This window comes from Stenella coeruleoalba, assembly GCF_951394435.1.
Source record: "Stenella coeruleoalba genome assembly, chromosome: 16".
NCBI lineage: Eukaryota > Metazoa > Chordata > Mammalia > Artiodactyla > Delphinidae > Stenella > Stenella coeruleoalba.
Window position 1 is genome coordinate 70,065,381 of NC_137162.1, and position 21,992 is coordinate 70,087,372.

Here is a 21,992-nt window from a genome sequence, read left to right on the forward strand (position 1 = left end):
AGATAAAGAATAGGTCAGTATAAAATGAAAATATATATAATATATTTCTCAATATATTCTAAATAGGGGGATATGAAGATCACCTGGCAGAATCGAGAATCCGGTGTTTTCAATCTTGCCTCTCAGTCTCACTTAGATGTGACCTTGGGCAAGTTACTTAACACCTCTTTTGGTCTCAGTTGCCTAGTCTATAAAGTGTGGAAATGTCACAATACTACCAACCTTAGAGAATTTCTTTGAGAACTAAATGAGTATTTAATTTATATGTTAATTTATTTGCAATGCCTGACACATAATAGCTACTCAATTGAAAAAAAATGTAACTTCATTGAAAACACTGTGGGTGAAACTTTTGCAAATGGTTTTGGAAAACAGCAAGTTGGGACGTTTCCTCTGGGTTGTGCACCTGGAAGAAGGAAGTGTGAATGTGGTTCTAAGACTACAGTGTCTGGTGATGGGTTTCCTCCATTTTGGATAAATCAATGAACTCACCTTTTCCTTCTTCCTTTAGACAGTGAGTAACATAAGAACAGAAATCTTTATCTGGGTATTAGTCACTGTGTTAACTGTTATATCCCAGTGCAGAGAACCAGCACATAACAGGCACACAATAAAAATTTCTGAATGGAAGAAACCATCCATGAATATCAGACGGTAGCAGAAATGCCAATTCTGTTTATCACCAAGAATGCTTTTCTTGAGTCAATATAAATATCCCTATCAGAGGGCCCTCCTGGCTCCAGGAAAGAATTTGGAAATGAGGGTAATAAAGGTGAAATCCAGAGGGGATCCTGAATATCAAAGCCTGGTTTCTGTGTAATCACTCACCCTTTGGTAAGTATCTCATCATTAGAATAAAAACCATAGACTCCATTAGTGACTTTATAAAAGTGATCTCCCACAGAGGCACCAACTACTGGTGTAAGACAGGGCACTGGAACGACCCACCTGAACACGCCCATGGGAAACACTTGCCTCCTTGCCTCAGACGGTAACCTCAAGAGAGCAGCCCTTCCCCAAAGCAGCAGACCACTGTGCTTGAGGGACTGGGTTCTGGTTAGTCTGTGCATCTATTAAATAGAGGGGGCTGGACTTGTTCTCTTGAATATCCTGTGAGTCTATTAAAACGTCCATGGCACATCAGCCAGGAGGCTTTTTCTGAGATAAGCATGGCAAGTCTTCCTGGTCATCGTGATCAACAGCGCCAAGAGCTGTCTGGCCAGTCCCGCCTACAAGCACACATGTCTGACGGCAGAGGCAGAGGGACCGGCTGCACCCATGGACAGGCTATCGTTCATGCCAGGAGAAGGTCTCAGAACATCAGAACAACCTATTCTGCATCGGATGGCTTCACCGCACGTCAGAGGCCCTCATTGCACAAGGCAAATTTCCAATCAGAACGTCGCCAAAGTTGGGTCGTTACAGAATAGAAACCACTAAACCTGGGCCCATCACTGAGGAAAGTGTGAGGACAAGGTAATGAATGAGAACATTTTTATTCCCTGGTACAGTATCTGGCTAGTTTGCTTTTTTCCCAATGGTACTCGGAGCTGAGCTCAAAATAGATGACGGCAAGCAAAGCTAGGACTAAAGGGAAAACAGTATTCTGTCAACATGATTTCCATCTCCAATGTTCCACAGGGAGCTTTGAGCAGGCCTAGTGACAAGTAACTGGATGGTAACTTGGCCTGTTATCTCTGTAGTATGCAAGGCTTCCTTTGTGAGAATAACACACACACACACACACACACACACACACACACCTCCATATATACATATCTGTATATACATACACACACACACTTTGATATGTACAAATATGTACATATTTTTAAACATATTCGTCCTTTAAGAAGAACACACAGAATTATCAAGATTAGATTATTCGCACTTACTTCTTTGTCTCCAGTAATACCGTGTTCTTTTGTGCTGGTAAAACAACATGTGCTTTAATTAGCAAATATCTGTAAATAATTTATTTGCTTTCAAATACAACAGAACAATGGGGTCGATTTTCACATACATTTGCCCAGCACACATGCTGGGTCTTAAGCCAGACTCTCCCATTGTTCAATAACTACATCAAGCTGTCCAACTCTTGCCGCCCTCCGTGGTGGAGGGGTGGGATAGGGGGCTAGAAACCCAAGTTCCTTCCAGAAGCCACATCCCATTTTGCATGACCCTAGAAGGCAAGCACATAGCACTGTCCAGTCCAAGCTACAACAAACTCTTATGATCTCCAACCCTGGAGCCTTCTGTGAGGAACACGGAAGAGTGCCAGAGCGAAGGGCACTGGAGTAATGGTTGCTGGATGCAGGCGCTCTGCTGCCCCCCAACAGTGTGAACCCCAAAACATAAGGCACAAAGTGTGAGGCCCATGAATCACAAAACCTCATCTAGGCTCTGCAGGGTTAAAACTGGGCGCTGCGCGTGCAGTGCAAAGAAAGATGTTAAATCGAATGAGAATGACTGCTCTAGGACTGGAGGCACTATTATTTTGAATAAGATTGAAAAGGCCAGAAAAAGCAATTCAAAAACATTTCAATTATGTATTTCCCAGAACTACATCTTTGAGCAACTAATGCAAACGTTACCACCACAGTAAAACTTCTTCCCACATAAAAGCATATAAAACAGGTTAAACAGCATATACTTTATATATCATATGCATACTTTTGACTATTAATAAAAAATTCAAAACCTATGTATGCTTTACTCTCCTAAGCAATACAGTAATTATGATTAAAGGACACAGGCAGCACAAAAAGAGCCAATTTATCTTACTCGTGCCCAGGAATACTATTGGGTAACTAAGCAACTAAAGACAAAATATGGTCTAATTAATTCAATCCTATGCTTATTTAAAAGACACAATTAGAACATTTTTATTTTCCAGCCTGCACAGTAGCTCAACATGCTTGAGGGCGTACAAAGCAAAGCCTATTATTCTCAAAGACAAGAGTTTAATGTTAAGTGCCACTGATCCGGCTTGGAACTCAACTCTGGGGAGGAGGGATGCGCATCCCAGCCCAGGTGCGCTGGAGTCATGAGAAAGGAAAGGTGGGGAGAGGGGAGATGGTTATGGGGCCACCAGATTGACCAGCAACACGTGGTTTCTACCCCCAGTTTTTCTCTCTGTTCAAGGATGGAGATGGGACCCGGAACTTGATGTTCATGTGTGTAAGGACACCCACCACTGTGCGTCGATTCATACAGCCACAAAGATCCTACAGAAAATTCACGCAGTTAAACCACACGTCCTAGTCTGTGTGACAAATGTCACATATCCATCTTGAACGCTGTTAACAATGCGTCTGATTTTAAAAGCAGAATTAATGTAGGCAAGTGTGTACTGGAGACTTGATGCCATTAGCATGAGTCTAAAGCACCCTTTCAATCATCAGCATCATCTGCACGTTGGAAACGTGTCGTCAGTACGGGTGCTTACAGTACAGGATGCGAGCCATGCTCTTCAAAGGCCAAGGCCTAGGTTCTAATCTCCAGGAGGCCAGCAAGGACCATGGTGCGGCTAGAAAAAGCCATCCTCGTGCGAGGGCGCAGGAGCAGATTTTTCAAGAAATGCAGGAATCCATGACCACATTTCTGAGAGGCGAATGAATCCTTAAGCCAACAATCAATAAATTTATTTCAAATTTATTTAAAAGCCAAGCCAACGGGTAATCACTAGCTACAATATTATTCCGAGTAGAAGATGGCAGATATCCAACCACCCTGGCTATAAAAAATGACAAGCAAATCCATCTGATTCCAGCAATTATATTCTGGATATTGGTTAAAACTAGACTTTGATAAATGAGCCTGAGTCATGTATCACTAGATGCCACTATGAACAATGGCATGCTTTATTAATAACTAACAGCAAAGTATTTACATGTATGGACTCGTGCACTCCATAAAAATAACATTCCTTAGTATGTGCCTGACACTCTAAATGTCAAGACAGGTTTTAATTGATTACGGTTTTGACTTGCTATCAAACACGTGGCCTCGTCAAGACCATCAGTCTGGAAAACATGCTAGTTCACCGGAACTGCCAACCAACACTCAGGTGAGAAGTGACTCCCCTTCCCTGAAGTCCCATCTTTCCGCAGACTGCCACCCCAGAGCCCTGACTTTTTTTTTTTAAACAACCTTTATTTACTTTTAATACATTTTTTTTTTTTTTGCCACCGTGTGCCGCTTGTGGGATCCTAGTTCCCCAACCAGGGATTGAACCCAGGCCCTTGGCAGTGAAAGCTCAGAGTCCAAACCGCTGGACTGCCAGGGAATTCCCCCAAAACCCTGACTTTCTATAGGCTGATGGCTGAAGACTGGAAACATGCTCAAAAAGATGGAGATGCTGGGGCTTCCCTGGTGGCGCAGTGGTTGGGAGTCCGCCTGCCGATTCAGGGGACAGGGGTTCGTGCCCCGGTCCGGGAAGATCCCACATGCCGCGGAGCGGCTGGGCCCGTGAGCCATGGCCGCTGAGCCTGCGCATCCAGAGCCTGTGCTCCGCAACGGGAGAGGCCACAACAGTGAGAGGCCCGCGTACCGCAAAAAACCAAACCAAAACAAAACAAAAAAAAGATGGAGATGCTGGCTCTCGCCTGATCATTCAGTTCCAAATAGTCACTAATTTCTTTGGCGAGTTCTACCAAAAAAAAAAAACCTTTGCGCATTTTCACAGCCTATGGTGCAAAATGATATGGATTTTAGAAGAGAAAGAAGTGTGAGGTGGGCTGCTGGAGCTGGCCCACAGGTGAATGACCCTCTGCCAGAAAGAAAGAAATTGGGCCAAGCTTAAAGAAAGCAGGTTGTGGGGAAGCATTCATTTTAATCATGACATTTAGTCATTCAGTAGATACTTGATGAATGCACTGACTGCTGTGGGGAGACCCAGAGGTAAGTAAGACACAACCCTCTGCTTCTGAGAACAGCACTGCAATGGGGAGGGAGAAGAGGGCGTGACAAGCACAGGAAAAGCACACAGATAACCATTCCAGGAAGCACCATGTAAAAACTACCTGGGAGATTAAAACCAAACACTGGACTGTAAGTCCCCTGAGGGCAGGGGTACTTGTCTGTCTTGTTCAATGCTGGATGTCGGGGCCTAGAATAGGCTCTGGCACAAAATGGGTGCTCTATAAATATGCATGGAGTGAATAAGACCTCAAAGGTGAAGACAGTACTTCATAGTTTCCAGAAAGATTGCGAAAGGCTACAAATAAATAGTGACCTTAGTTAATCTCCACTTTAACTAAGGGATGCAGATAAGAGTCTGACAGCTTTTCTGGGACCAGTGTCTGTCTATGGGGGTAGACTAAGAGTTTTTTGAGGGCTGGGCCATTCTCCTGTATCTCAGTACCCCACTGTCCAGCACCTAGTAGGTCTTCAATCAGCAGCTGAGGAGTTGAACACATGCGTTTTCCAAAAACATATAGATAGTGACCCTTCCTTTGAAAACGTATTGCATTTACTGTCAGAACAATTCACCAATGTGTTACATCTTACATTGCTTTTACATTTTTTAAAAACGTGTGCTGATCTCATCTCTCTATCAAGATTGATAAGCTTCTTGAGAAAAAAAGCCACATCATGAATTGTTTCACATCCGTCTCTGTACCTAGCAAAGCACGGAGCACATAGCACTCAGCAAGCAGCTTTCATTAATTCAAGATAGATGAAACCAGCATTGGCTGGAATTGGGAACTTAACCATCCAAAATACAACTTAGTATACATTCTACTGATTCTCAAATTTTAACATCCTAGGCTCAATGCTAAAACAGAATTTTGTACATATAAAGGTTTTTGACATATTAATGTTAAGGTATTTCTTCTATTACTGGATCTTGCTCCAAAGCCAAGTAAGAAAGATTAAAAGGTACACAGTCACATTCCTTATTTCAGATCAACTCCATAGGGCAGGGGTCAGCAAACTTTTTCTGTAAAGGGCCAAAGAGTAAATATTTTCCACTGTGTGGGCCATATGGTCACTGTCACAACCATTCAACTCTGACACTGTAGTCTGAGAGCAGCTATAAATGATACATAAACAGTCTATGTTCCAGTAAAACTTTATTTACAAAAGCAGACAGTGGGCCAGATTTGGCCCTTTGGCCTTAGTTTGCTGATACTTGTCACAGTCCAGTAAACTCTGTCCATGTAATTCATTAGTTCTCACCCTAGTTCTAAAGGGCCTGCTAGGGAGAGAGTAAAGATATTCCTTCTCTTAGCTTAAGATCATTACTAAAAATAAACGATAACTATTATAACAGCATCCATCATTTGCTGAGCTCGCATGTATAGGTACGAGGCTAGTTGCCAGGACCTTTTCATTATTATTACTAATTCTCTTGGCAAAGTAGAAACCATTAAATCCATTTGACAGATGAAGAAACTGAGGCTTAGAAAAGTTAAAGAAATTCTGCAAGGCTAGTGAGGACACTGAAGAGATCTCAGAAACTTCTAAAAAAAGAAATCAGCTCATGGAAACAGACCAGAGACCCAGTGAGTGGCCACCCACAGGCAGAGCAAGGCCAGTTCAGCACCTCCTGAATTTCAGAATGTGTCTGTGATGTGATCAGGTGATCTTCTAAAAACTCCTGCTGATCCAGTTGACAGCATATTTCGATACTAAAACGTAAATCCTTAAGGAGCCTTTTATAATGGCAACACAGCTAAAACCACCATATGGATGAAAGCCAGCCTGATCTGGGGGGACCTGAATTGGCTATATGTTCTAGTAAACTAACCTAAATGCCGCCCTCTCATAGAGAAAAGCTTTCTTTAGGAAGGTCCATGGTAGTGGTCTCAAACTCTAACGAGAACAATGATACTAATATTAATGATAATAATAATGAGTCAGCCGTTACTGGAGACTATGCTATGTGCCCACCTCAGTTGTAAGCACTTCACATGTATTAACTCCTTTAATCCTTAAAATAATCCTGGGAAGTAGGTACCATATTTCCATTTTACAGATGAGAAAACCGAGGCACAGAGTTTAAAACTCGCCCAAGATCCACACAGCTAGAGCAAGACTATTTAAAATGCAGAATCCTGGATCCCAATTCCAGAGATTCTAAATAAATTAATTCCAGTAGGGGCTTGTGAATATGGATTTTTAACAATTTTTGACTGGATAGTGAGGCTGGTCATAGTCAAACCACTGATAGATACCCTGGCTGCATGCTAAAATCTGTAGTGCCCAGATATGCTTGATACTGACTCCCTGGCATCACTGACTTACTCATCCACACTCACTGTTGCAGGGGACCAGCAAGCTTTCTTGTAGAATCCAGCCCATGATCCGTCAGGCTGAAATCCAACCTTGTACATCCACCTATTTTTTTTTTTTTTTTTTTGCGGTACGCGGGCCTCTCACTGTTGTGGCCTCTCCCGTCGCGGAGCACAGGCTCTGGACGCGCAGGCTCAGCAGCCATGGCTCACGGGCCCAGCCGCTCGGCGGCATGTGGGATCTTCCCAGACCGGGGCACGAACCCGTGTCCCCTGCATTGGCAGGTGGACTCTCAACCACGGCTCCACCAGGGAAGCCCTCTTTTCTATTTATTTAATTTACAGTTATAAAGTAATTTTGCCCATAATAATGTCTCTTGATATTTATAACAATCCCCAGTCAGCTTTACTATTGTTCCCATTTTGCAGATGAAGAAACTGAGGTTCAGAGTGTTTACAGTTATCCAAGGGCAAACAAATAGTTAGTTGTAGAATCAAGATGTGAGTCTCTGGAATGCTTTTCCTCCACACCAGCTGCCAGCACTGTTAAGTATGCGTAGGCAGCAGTGATGTAAGCAGGCCAGACATTATCCTCATTACTTAAACTAGTAATAAATTGTTAATGATTATTAATAATGGTATTAAAATGTAACTGTTATTGTTCTATGACACTGGCTAGGATTAACTGAACTTTATAGAATAAGAATGATTCTGCTACCTAAATAACTGGTGATATAGTTCTAAAATGTACAAGGAACTGCCCACATTTAGTACACACTTCTGGAATATAATATGATGTATTCAAGCTCTAGTTCCAAGGGTAGGTTTCAGCGGGAAAATAAAGCAACCCTAAAGCTTAAGAAGGCCTAGGTTCAAGCCGGCGACCTTTGACAAGCCACATAAACTCTTCAAGGCCTCTGTCTCCATCTATAAAATGGGCATACACATCCCTGCCTTATCTAGCCTGATACAATTAATGCAAAGATCAATAAGAAAATTTCCCTCCCCCACCAAAAAAAAAAAAAAATTGTCCTCTGCAGATCGTAGCAAACCACACAGGGACGCTATTTCTAATCTCGCACAATGATAATTTCCCTGTTTTTAGAACTGATGTCTTTATATTTCAAGAAATCATAAAAAGACAGAATGATGTTCTTGAGCCAAAAAAGCATACGGAGTCCTGGCTGTCCTTTTGAAATGGATGCTGATGTCAGCTCAATCAAGACATTATTAACCTCCATTTGGTTACTTTAAATAAACTGTACTGGCTGATTTAAATGTGCTGAACATTTTCTCCAAGGCACAGTGCACGTCACCAGGAAACCTTTCTCTTTCAGTTATGCATTGCAAATGGCAAATGCATCATTCAAAACTATTTAAAATCAATAATAAAATCATTTCGCTGTACATAAACAAGTTAACAGAGTAAGAGAAAACAAAGCAAATGTCTTAATGAGAGGGCCCTGTTGCCCCCTCTAGGTGCCAGCAGTAAATGCTGGTATCTGCAGGCTCTCCTCCAGAGGAGCCTGCTGCTGCCATTCTGCTAATGAATGACCGACTATCTTAGGCCAGGGGGGAAATGACATCACCAGGGTGGAAAACCGATCTGCACTGGGAAACTTTCTACCTGCTTTACATTTGTCATAATTATTTTGCACAATGTAGCCTGTATTTGCATAATTTTGAGGCGTGTCATTATCTCAACTGAAAATTGTTTTAATATGGCTGAATAATTCACAAGGACATCATCCAAAGTCCTAATGAAATATACAACTATAATCATACAGCTAATTACCAGCCGTGTTAGCATTAAAAAACAAATCATGCATAATATTAGACGATGTATATGCAGCTGAGGAATATAAATAGAGCCATCTCCCTCTCCAAACCCCCTAGAGTTTACTTTTAAATGGCAAGATTAATTTTCTCAGGTATGGCTCATATAGCAGCGACGAAACGCAAAGATCATTAAAATGGTTCGCTTACATTTCCCCATAATGAATAATGTCTTTTAAAAAATCGTGTATTTAAAAATATATCTATTCACTATCATTAGTACTACCAGATGCAACCTTCGGCTAATATTTCTTTTATTCTTAAATCAGAATTTACTATTTAATTACACAACAGAAATTAAAACTGGACCAAGTGGGGTCAATTCGAGGTCTTTAAAAAATATTCCGCTTTCAATTGGAAAAAAAAAAAAAAAGAGCGTGGCCACAAAATATCCCATAAAACACTGAATAATTTCCTTCTGGGTTCAGTCAGAAGTCTATTAGGCACCAGCTCTTTTCTGGATATTTAATCCTTCCCTTTTCCAGATCACAGGCCATGTTGAAGTAATAAATTTGAAAAGCAAATAATAAGAAATCAGGAGGGGGAGGGGAAGGCAGACAGCTGCGCAGGAAAGTTGGGTCGGGGGAGGGGGCCGAGCCAAACCTTGGGCGGTGCAAAGAGCTCAACCTGTTGGTAGGCTGCAGGATTTTTCACAGCATTTCCAAACAACACCTTTGTAAAATTGCCGGCAGACGTCGGGAAAGGTGAACGTTTAAAACCCATAGCTGGCCGGGAGGGCGGAGGGGAGGGCGTGTGGGTTGGGAGAGGTGTTCGGAGAGGAGGGAGGGGCTTATTTCCGAAGAGGCTGAAACGAGGGCGAACGTTTTGACGAACTCCGGTAATTAACCGGCATAGACCACTGACGGGTAACTCGATCTCGGCGAGAAGGACCGAACTGGAGGTGCCAAAAGTACAATCAACTCCACCAGACCAAGGAATTCTGGAAGGACTGGCAGGCAGCTTCGAGCTCCGGGATGAGTTAAACGGGGAACCATTCACTTAACAAAAAGGTCCTTACACCTACCTCGACAGCTCGAAAGCCTGGCACAGAGCTAGCTGCCCTCAGAAGTCTGAGTTTGATTGCCCTGCTCCCGCTTGGGCAACACAAAGCCTTGACAGGCGGCCGCGCGCCCTCCCGCCCCGCCGCGCCGCAGGCACAGCCTCCCCAAAACAGTTCCCCCGGTAGGTACCAGGGTGCTGAGGTCGGTCAGCTGACGAGGGGAGCCCGCAGAAATGCGGCCACACATGAAATGACAGAGCCGAATAGGGGCGGCCGCCCCGGCGACCGGTGACAGCGGGCTCACCTCGGGCGTCCTGCCGGGAGCGCCGGCGAGCGCCCCCGCGGCCGCCCAGAAACGTGCCGGGGAGGCTCTGTCCCTCTCCACCCTCCCCAGGAGCGCCGTCTGGGCACGGAGGACTCCGGACCCGCAGGGCCAGGGGGTGAGCACACACCCCTCTGCCCTTCCCTCCCCCGTCCGCGTCCCACACATCCCCAAAGATCGCGCTGGAAGGCGTCCACTTTGCGTGGAGTAATTGAAAACTAGAACATCAAATGGCTTGTCCGGGGGGAGGGGGTGGGGACGAGAGATAGTTGTTAATGCTTAACGTGTTTGTGCCGGTTACACGACCGCTTTGAAATCCGCCCGGGCAGATCTGCAAGTTATTTGAATGTATTATTCCAGTACCTGTCATTTATCACTTTATTCAACACGTCTTTGCCAACTCAATAGCTTTTGATCTCACTCTGCCTCCATTTCGTAATTTCCGCCCTCTTAAACATATCAAATACTTACTTTAAAAAAAAAAAAGAAAAGAAAAACGGGAACAATATCGAAACCCACCGAAAGAAATCCACCCATCCCCTACCGAGCCAGACGCGAAGGTAAATTTTCAAAAGGCAAAAAATATAAAAAGCATGTGATGTTCAAGCGGCAATAGCAGGATCACACACACACACACACACACACACACACACACACACACATCCTTGAACAAAACCCTTCTCGAACAAGTTATTTGATCTTGACTAAAATCAGCAGTTGGATCTTCTTTGTAAAGCTGACAGCCAAACTCTGACAATGGCAAAATACTCGAGCCCCAGCTAGTGGCGCTACCCCTTTAAAAAAGAAGTCGATTCTGTTCGCCTGCAGAAGTGAATACAGTATTTTCAAGCTTGCCCTGTAATAAGCATTACTACGGGAAAAAATAATAAAGAAAGAAGAGAGGGAGATATAAGTTTACCACCTCGCCATGGTCGCTATTTCTGCCCTGGGGAGTGTCTTCTGGGAGGAAATAAAGTTTAGAGCTGGATAAAAGTTGCCGGCTGGTCCTCTCTTCCCACAACAGCTGGAGCTCCGCTATGCAAATCGGATCCTTTGGCGTACATCTTACAAAGAAAAAGTCGCCAAGGGACAAAATTCTTGGTTTGCCTTCAAGGTGGAATTGAAAAGCCTTGTAGAAAATGTAAGGTCCGTGCAAGCCACACGGTGAGCCGACCCACTGCAGGGGAAAAAAAGCACCAAATAAATAATGTAGCCATCAGAGCACAAACGTCTATTCCCAGACACATTTACACACAGACATCCACACTCTTAATACAGAAGAGCCAACAGATATAAAGCTGGGTGGAAAAAATAATAGAGCCCACACAAATTTTCTGCCTCCCTTAAAAAAAAAAAAAAAAAAAAAAGACTCCGGGCCCCCCACCTCTCCCTACCTCTCCATCTGAGGCGGTAGAATTACATTATGTATGTATGATCACTGCAGGGATTTTTTTAAACAATAAAAATGATTTGGGGGGATGCAGAGGGTAAAAGTTTGGTGAAAAGTTTGTGGGGGGTGTGGGTGGGTGCAGAGGTGTGGGTGAGCCGGGGGGCTGGGGGGTGCCGGGGGGTGCCGGGATCGGAGGAGCGGAGGAGAGCGAAATACCTGGAGTGAGTTGGGCTCCATCTCGACGTTCTGAATTGATTGAACTCAACATTCTCTCCAAACTTGTTGGCTTGAATGGATTGCATCAGGTCCTGGCAGGGAAAAACATTCTCTGCCTTCAGCCGGCGTAATGTCTCAATATAAAACTAAGCTCTCGCCTCCCCTTCGGCACCAAAATGATTGAAAATGTGACCTAATATTTCTCTGACGACTCAATTTTCAGCTCCTGTCAAAAATGTGTAGGTTTCCTTCCAACCGTGGGTTGATCAAATTCATAATCGGCAGAAAGGCTCCGTCCGATCTCGGCGGGAAGAGGATGGATCAAGGCAAAAATTACATAGGAAGGTCTTTAAAAATAAATTCTGCCCTAAAAGTGTGTGAAGATGAGATCTACCTCTTCCCAATCTCCCTTGTCTAGCGGTTTCATTTGATGAGATTTTTGGAGGAGACGAGAGCTAGCGAGCTCCGCTGTGCATCTGACAGGACCTGCTTGTATATGTCTAATATAAAGAACATTTCCTGCAGAGATTCCGGGGCGCTGCTCCTCTTTCTAATGCTCCTTAGCAGATTTGCTGTTATTAGACATGTAGATTTGTTTGATAGTTAAATTACGCTTCCTCACTGCCATGTTTTCGAGAACTAATCTGTTAAATTATCTTTTGATGCCTATTTACATCGAAGGGAAAAGTGGGTTATCGATTATATAAACATATAAATATTAATGCATTTGTTCGCTTCGCAAAAAAAATACTCAGCAAAAAAAAAAAAAAACAGAAAGACAAGTGAGCAGCGCACACACATCTCAAGATTTTGCAAACAATATTGAACGGACAGCGACTGCATTTAGGGACTGGAACAATAAACGATGCATGATAAATCAATAAATGCGAGCAGCGAGTCTGCTCGGAATATGAATTCAGGCTCCCGGTTCTGCGTGTGCATTCTTCAATTTTGAAGTATATACACTAGTACGTGTTTACAATGCTGATGGACGCCAAGGGCGCTCTCAAATGATAATGTGTTTATATAACCCAGCGCTACAGGAATAATATACCGGCTACTCCCCCACCCCCAACCCCTCCCCCCGCCAAAAAGGGAGAGGAGCTTCCTCAATAATAGTTTGAAACTGAAAAAAATCCATTTGCAAACTAGTTACATACAACCAGAAATTAAGCTGTTGAAAACCGGGGGCATGAACCGTAAGACAATAAAGGCTTTAAATGTGTATATTTATTGTTCTGGAGCCCTGGAGCATTGCGAGGTTTGCATGCATGGCTATTATGCAAACACAGAGAAACTTAAGAGCGACAGAACAAGGAACAGGCAGAGACTGCAAAGCCCTCGCTCGCTCCGACCCAGCTGCCGGTCCTCCGCCAGGCTAGACTGCATTTTCGCAGTGTGGATGTAAAATGGTGTACTCGCTTCCCCCACGCTCCCCCATCCCCTTCCCCGCCCTCCTCCCACTCCTTTCAGTGTTACACCCACCCCCCCCCTCCGATTTTAGTATATTGGCACCAATCTTTCCAAAGTGGGTCTGGCATGCTAAAAAAGTAAACATGTACTATATGGGGAATAAGGTCTGTATAGTATGACAGTTGAAACTTGATCTGTGATAAAATTACAGGATGTTGAAATTACTAGTAAGCTATTTTTAACGCTTTCGCAACGTTTCACCTCTAGTCACAGCATCTAGTTGAAACAGGATTACTTTAATGAAAATTATATTCACATGGCTGAAGTTAATACACCCGGCAGAGCACAAATGCCTCATATTCAGTGACTTGAGGTGGAAAGACCCTCTGTGTGTATTTTTATGCCTTTTCAAAACGTCTGCGTCCACTGCAGTAAGAATTAGGACACTTAACATTATCTAAACCACATTTTTGATTCAGAACATGGGGAAGTAATAAAAGGCAAGACCTAGCTCGTTTCTATACACACAGAGATAAACGAAAGAAAATGGCAGATCCTCCAATTACAATAAGTAATAAAAGCCCATGCCAAAGAGCCGGTATTCTGAAAGATGTCGAAAACTATTTTAATAATTTAAAGTAATATCACAACTCTGCACCGTGGAAGACAATGTAACAATTCGCAGTCTCCCATCTCTTGCATTAGCCAATTATGACTTGCACATCACTCTTTAATTATCTTCCTTGAAATTTCATCTGATCTTTCTATTTTATAAGCATGGGTTACAAAGAGAAATTACAGCTCTCTGGTGCTTTCTGTCTCTTTTTAAGTTTATGATGCATACTGCAGACGTTTGATTAGAATAACCCATTTTGTTCATTTTTTACATATGAATGGACTTGACTGAAGGGCATTTTACATAATTTTTTAAAAATACATGAGAGACGCCTAAGGCTGCAGTTAGTCTCTGTCCTGTTCGTGTAAATATATACATTCAGTTCAAGAAATACTATATTAAAAAACTTGAGTTGCAGTATTTTGACAAGATCATATTTGAGATCGACTGTGAGTCAGTTTCCTGTATGACCAATGCAGCAGCATTTATGCAGGAAACCTCAACAGAATGCCTGAGGGTATCCCTCGATTGTATATTAAATCTCTCTCTTTAAAAATACACATCTCTTTAGAGCATCTAAGCAACTTCTGCTGGTTTTGTTGCTGTAAGTCTTTAAGGGTCTGTAAGGAACTTCACCTAATTAGAAACCCTGTTTCTATGTCTGTACAAGGTTAGGTGCTGAACTAGGCTGCACGCTGCCTGATATCTCTGTCTTCTGGAAAACTCCGGATAAGGTTTTTGAGATGTTAACAATTGCAGGGATCTAGGTCTGAATATTTCTGAATATCTGCAGTCTTACAGTCAGATGTCAAAACTGAATCACAGGGGCATCTTTCCGCTCTTTTTACAGGAGCAGCACCCCCATGAACCTAATAAAATCCAAAAAATCAAACCTCAGGTCCAATCCTGTGAATGACTTTTAAAATTATAGGTCACAGTGGTGTGTTTACAAACAAAACAAAAAACAACCCCCTCTATTTTACTTCTTTAATATGATGCTTGATGGGCACCTGTAAATTATCTCTGTAGCAAATATCCATACAAAGAAAGTTTCAATTAAGATAAGGAGATTGTATTGAAGCAGTTCTTTGAAGTAATGTAGTTAATAGCCTGTTTGATTTCTGCTTGTAAGAGAGTAATAACGTGGATTCAAGGTTCCATCAATCACAGAGCAGATGTAAGACTTGAGACACCCGACACCCAGGGGAATAGAGGCAAACTCCTGCAGTGCAGGGTCCTTGGGCTAATGTAAAGTAAATACTCATAAACAGATTGAATGTTGTAAGAAGACAATCCATTCTGGACAGTTAGAATCATGAAAGCAAGTGCTTTATCTATAAAAAAGCTTGTAGCTGGGACTCACAGTGTATAAAAGAAGAGTGGGGAAAAAGCAATATATGTTTATATCACACATTATTTTTGGGCTCTTTCTTATACTGCAACACAGGAACCTATACCCACACATCTATATTCCGGCTGCTTTGCTAAGCCAAAACCCAACTCTCTGTTTTAAGTTATTTGGTTTACTTAAAAGGTTAAAAAATTAAAAATCATTCTCACCCCTCAAGGGAGTGGGGAAGCAGTAGACACATTTTTCAGTGTCTGTGAATAAAGGATCAGGGGGGTTAAGTTAGTTGCGAAACCTAGCAGTGACATAATTAGGCAGCTTGGACTATAATAAATAGGATCATTTAAAAAAATTTTTTTAAGTACAGTTGAAGAAAGAAGGCGACCATTTCAAAAATTCAACCCTCTCTGCGCACCTCTGGGCCTCCCCCTCCCCCCCAAATTGTAAAAGACAAATGAAACATTTTTGACCTTGGCTATAATAATACTTCATGTTTTAGCACTTTAGTCAGCATTTTATCTACTAATTGCTACACACTACCGCATGTGGCTCGAAGCTGCCACTGCAGCTTTCTTTCACTGGTGAGCGAACTGCTTCATAAAGACTGGGAATTCAACCTGGCTGTTTCCTTCCTTGCTCCCCCGACCACGTTTTTTTTTTTGTTTTTTTTTTTTCCTTTCCTTTTCCACGTAGAAGCCGCTATATTTTTCCAGAAAATACCAGAACAGGGACGGTGAATGGTCCCCTAATCTCCTTCCACCGGTCAAACTCAGGCCATTTTGGCGATCGGGAGGCAAAGGGGGAAGGTGAAAGGGGGCAGGAGGAACGAGTGGGGCGAAGCTGGGGGAGCGGGCAGGGGGGGATCCTGGCCTGCTGTTGGACCTGCTAAGTGATTCTACACGTTGGTCCCCTCACTAGTCCATAGCTGGTTAGAAGTCCGGGAGACTCCGCGCTGCCCACCTGGGGACCTCGAGTTAGAGGCTCTCTCCCGTCTTGCTTGGTCAAGAAGTGGGGCTCGAGGAGGGTAGCCCCGGAGTCTGCGGACTGATTCGTGGATTGAAAAGCCAGCCCTGTCCGAGGGTCAGCCACTGCCTAGTCCCCTCCCCCCTTCCAAGCCTGGCGCCATCGCGAGCGGTGGGGGTGGGTGGCGTTATTAATAAGGCGGCCTCCAGCAGAGCAGACTCGCGAAGTCTGAGCTCAACGTCTATGGGTTTAAGGAGGGTAAATAGGGTTATACGGGTCATTGCTTTCCAGGAGACCTCTAGTGGTCAAAGGTTGAGCTACATCTTAAATTTGGGCCTCCTATTTGTCGCCTGTCTCCTGGGCTGTAGTGGGGAGACACACTGAGCCTCTTAACTCAGTTCCAGGCAGTAAAGGCCGGTAGCTCGGGACAGATTTCTCACGGACTTGAAGGCAGAGCCAAGAGAGAAGCGGGGAACTCCGAGAAAGGGACCCCTCCGCCCGCCCCCTCCCGCCCCGTCCCGGGAGGGGTCATGTGATGCCCTTTGTGGGCACTGGAAGCCCCAAGGTCCTCTGCCCTTAGTACAGACAGAGACTTCCTATCTTATCTTGATTTTCCTCCGCGTTGGGAGGCTAATCAAGTATTTTCAGGGAAGTTGGATTAAATTTGCCCAAGCCATTTCCAGTTACAATAGAAATGCTGAGTCTGTTTTATTCTGACTTGTTTGTAAATCAAAGCCAAGTCCCACTCCCTCACCCCAATCACATATACACCCAAACACCCCTTAATTTTAACAATTCATTGCCTTCAAGTGCCCTTGACATTTCTGGGTTATTTAGTTTAGAAATAACTAAGCTCCGTTTTTCTCTTCTTTTTAAAATTGTATGCACTGCAGTGGAGTATGTATGACTTTTGACTAAATTGTGACCTTGTCCCTCTAACCGAAGTGCCACACCATTCCATCTCAGGTGGCCACGTCCTAGGGGAGAGGGTGGTGGTGACTTATAGGCTCCTTGTTCTTCAGACTCATTTGTGATCCACATACTAATAAAGAATTTGATTAAACTGACCCCCAGCATGGTATTAAAGGCACTGCTGGGAACAGCTATCTTAGATCATACCAAAAACAGAGGTCCCAGCCATCTGAGGTTATTAAAACATCTTGCCATACCTGATTTTTAAAAACGAAGACAAGAAAGTGTACAGACATGGGGTATTGGCTCCACTGGGGGACTCAAATACCACCTACTCAAAATTTCTCTGTGCAGTTTCAAATGGACGTTCATGATGCCTTGTATTTAGTGATTTACAACTTAAAAATACTTGACAAGCATTAAAAACAGAGTGGGCATGGTAGGTAAATCACTAAACTGCAGGTCAAGGGGCCACTCTTCACTGATTTTCTGTGTCTCCCTGTCCATGGCTATAATTGTCTGTAGGACTCAAATCCTAACTCCGGCTTTGTCAGAATTTCTCAGATAACTGTGGTAAAATGATGCAGACTGGTCATCTGTATAGTGGCAGCCCCCTGTGTGAGGCCATCAGCCAAACCCATGGGAGCACCAGCAAGTCCCTGGGCTGTCTCCACCTACATTTTGCCATGGCCACAGACTGATAATTTTATGACTTGTCATTTCAGGTTGAAATATGTAAACGTAGTAATTCACTAAGGGTGTAAAGAGATCTGAGTACTTCAGAGGAAAAGTGATACCAAGAAGAATAGTGAGATGGTTTCTGTTCTCATCTTCAGTAAGCTGTGGCCAAAATGACATTGGGCAGGGTTTTCACAGAGATGGGAAGGGACTAGAGGAGCCTCAAACGAAGTTTACACAACGCCGTTCTCAGGGCGTTCTGGAACCACCTGTTATGGACTCACCACAGCTAATTGTTGCATTTTCAGGAATTCTGCAAGCTGGCTATTAAACATGTCTATTATTAAATATTAAATTGTATGTATATATATATTTATATCAACTATACTTCAATAAAAAATATAAATTCACAATAAATTGTATTAAAAACAAAGGTAGTACATACTGAAAACTCATCACTTTCTAATTATTTTACTACATTTTACTATTATCTCTACTCTTGAGGTTAATTATACCTTTTGTATTGTGATGACTGCAATACTATACCACAGTATGTTACCATATCTCTTCCCAACCCATGCCCATTGGCATTATGTTGGTAGCTTGAAATTGGCTGTGGTGGGAGTATTTTAGAGCATGGAACTCAGCAAACATTACCAATCAGGGCTTGATTCATTGTACTGTTGATTGTTTAGACTTAAGAAAGGAATGGAGAAAATGTAAATATTGCAGATTGTGATGATTAATTTTATAGGTCAACTTGACTGGGTCATGGGGTACGCAGATATTTGGTCAAACATTATCCTAGATGTGTCTATGAGGATGTTTTTGGATGAGATAAACATTTGAATAAGTAGACTGAGTAAAGCAGATCACCCCCAACCCCACGTGGGTGAGCCTCACCTCATCAGTTGAAGGCCTGAATAGAACAAAAAAGTCTGAGTAAGAGAGAACTCCTGTCTGATTAGTTGAGCTGGGGCATGGGTCTTTTCCAGCCTTTGGACTTGGACTGAAACACTGACTCTTCATGGGTCTCAAGCCTGCCGATTTTTGGACTGGAACTTATACCATTGCCTGTCCTAGTTCTTAGGCCTTTGGACTCACACTGCAACTAAAGGTCAGTTCTCCTGGGTCTCCAGCTTGCTGACTATAGATCTTGAGACTTCTCAGCCTCCACAAACTATGATATATATATATATATATATATATATATATATATGTATCAAACTATGATACATATATCTCCTATTGGTTCTGTTTCTTTGAAGAGCCCTGACTAATACATGGATTAAACTTAAACGTGTGTCAAGGACTTCCCTGGTGGCCCAGTAGATAAGAATCTGCCTGACAATGCAGGGGGCATGGGTTCGATCCCTGGTCTGGGAAGATCCCACACGCCACAGAGCAACAAAGCCCATGCGCCACAACTACTGAGCCTGAGCTTAGAGCCCGTGAGCCACAACTACTGAGCCCGCGTGCCACAACTACGGAAGCCTGCGTGCCTAGAGCCCATGCTCCAGAATAAGAGAAGCCACCGCAGTGAGAAGCCCGTGCACTGCAACGAAGAGTAGCCCCCGTTTGCCACAACTAGAGAAAGCCCGCATGCAGCAACGAAGACCCAACACAGCCAAAACTAAATAAACAAAATAAAAATTTAAAAAAAAAGAACTTACTGTTTAACGAGGCTTAAAATCACATTTTTTTAAAAAAGTGTGTCAAGTCTGTAGCCAATAATATAGTGAATAGCACAGACAAATAAGGAAATTTTTGAAAGCTGTATAATTCAGCAAAGAAGTTGCTCATGTCATTGGTGAAAGAGTGAGATTTTTGGATACATCTTTGTTTTCTCACTTTTATTTTACTCCTCAATTTAAATGAAAATTTCAAACAATATTCAGGTTGGAACTACACTCATTTGCTAATTCAATTATAGGTTAGCTATGGATATAAGAGTTCAGCAAATAGTTAACAAAAGCATTCTCTGAGAATAGATGGGCTCTATGGAATTTACAGTGAAGAGTGTGGCATATTTTATTATTTGTACATTTGTGCTACACTTCCTGTGTATCAGCAAAATGTGTAATGAACTTTTACACCTACATATATATCTAAATCATATATGTATACCATATGTACATATCTGTATCTACATCTAGATCTAGATATAGAAAAACTAACACAGACATACCTCTTTTGGGTTAGGAAGCTAGTTAAATATTTAGAAGCACACCTCTGTCTACAGGTAGCCTTCAGCCTGACATGCAACTCCAACTTCTAGAGCAGGGGTTGGCAAACTGCAGCCTACTACCTGTTTTTGTACAACCCACGAGCTAAGAATGTGTTTTACATTTTTAAATGGTTGAAAATAATCACTAGAAAAATATTTTGTGACAAATAAAAACTGTATGCAATTCAAATTTCAGTGTCCATAAATAAATTTTGTTGGAACTCAGCCATGCTCATTCATTTATGTATTGTCCATGGCATCTATCACTAAAACAGCAGAGTTGAGTAGTTACGACAGAGACCGTATGGCCCTCAAAGCCTAAAATATTTACTATCTTGCCTTTTGTAGTAGAAGTTTGTAATTGTAATTGCCTGTTCTAGAATATGTAGGTATGTGCCTTGGCTGGCAGTAGTATACACAACCAAATGAACTTTTGAAGTCTTTTCTTGTCATTGGTCCTAGAAATACTTCCTCAGTAAACAGAGAAAATGGAATACCCAGAGTTGTGAGGGATTCAAGTTGCTGACTCAAGGTCAAAGACAGAGCCAATGCCATCAAAAAAGTAGGAGTGGAGCATGAGATTCCCCACTCCTCAGTTTGTGTTCCACCAATGGATGACAGTACCTTTCTTCCTGACTGCTTGTCCTAAAGCACTGTATAATTTTGTTGGGCACTGTTAAGTATTTATTGAGTTTTCTTGTCCAATGTGGTTCGGTTACTGTGTGTCTGTGTGTGTGATGGGATCCTTCAGGATTAAAGGTTCTATGTAAATCGAGGATTATTTTATGACTTGTTATTGAAGGTTGAAATATGTAAATGTGGTAATTCACTAACGTTATATCAGTGCATATATCTGGGAAACAAGAATGCATTATCCTTCCTTTTGAGTCTAACATCATTTACATCCTTTAAAAAAAAAACACCCAATCAATTTTTTTTTTTAATGAGGAAATGCAGTGGAGGAAAAAAAAATTCCTTTAATGCAATACTTCAGCTGAAAGTTTAATGATACAAAAGGCAGGCAATTCAAAGTTACAGTTCCCACAGCAACTGTAACTCTGTTATATAGCACATTTAGGCATAGATTTCACAGCATGTACTGCAATACAAAATACTCCACACTGGGCATGCAAGGGGGCAGAGTTATGGTTGCTATGGGTACCATGACTTTGAATTTCCAGATTTTTTGAGAGTTTAAATTCTCAACCAGAACATCACATTAATAGTTCATTTTTTTTTTGCATTGAAAATAATAAAGATTGTATCACTGTTTCCACTGTCAAACCTATCTCCAGTTCAGTCCACTGCTTAGTATAAATACCTACCCAAACGTATTCACCCTACTTGCTAAAATTAAACACATGACCTCAGTCCAGGGAGTATTTTGCAAATTTATATGCGATGACTTTCACTGGATTAACTAAATCTGCTCCCTCCTCCTTTCCAAAAATCACCAATAGATTCAGGTTAAATCTTTCAGCCTTTTAGCATACTTTATCTGTTATTCATGGGCTGAGAGGATATGGTAATCATATTCGTTGTGTATGAATGTGTTATGTATATATTTATAATTTACACTCTACTCCTAAAAGAACTGGAGGCAGCTAACTGCACGTCTTCATTTATTCATTTATTCCTTGAACACGCCATGCAACTTTATGCCTTTATGCTACTGGTCTGAGGAACCTTTTCACTTTTAAAAATTCCTGAGGCCCTCAAAGAGCTTTTGTTTATGGTGGTTTTATATAAATATATAAATATAAATATATACATGTATGTATTTACCACATTAGAAATTATAATTGAAATATTTTAAATATTCATTAACTCATT

General features: G+C 42.3%; 1 protein-coding gene across 14 annotated transcripts in view; it reads right to left on the reverse strand.

Moving 5' to 3' along the window:
- ARID5B (AT-rich interaction domain 5B) overlaps positions 1-21,992 on the reverse strand; it is a 289,023-nt gene that overhangs the window by 173,667 nt on the left and 93,364 nt on the right. For 10 of the 14 annotated variants that reach the window (XM_079899440.1, XM_079899444.1, XM_079899442.1 and 7 more), the window contains 2 exons: positions 12,003-12,094; positions 11,319-11,573 (listed from right to left, as the gene is read on the reverse strand). The exons of 1 other annotated variant lie outside the window; for it this stretch is intronic. In XM_079899440.1, the coding sequence (XP_079755566.1) occupies positions 11,319-11,573; positions 12,003-12,023 (276 nt within the window). In that variant the 5' untranslated portion in view covers positions 12,024-12,094. 3 more of the 14 variants (XM_079899432.1, XM_079899434.1, XM_079899433.1) reach the window with 3 other exon arrangements.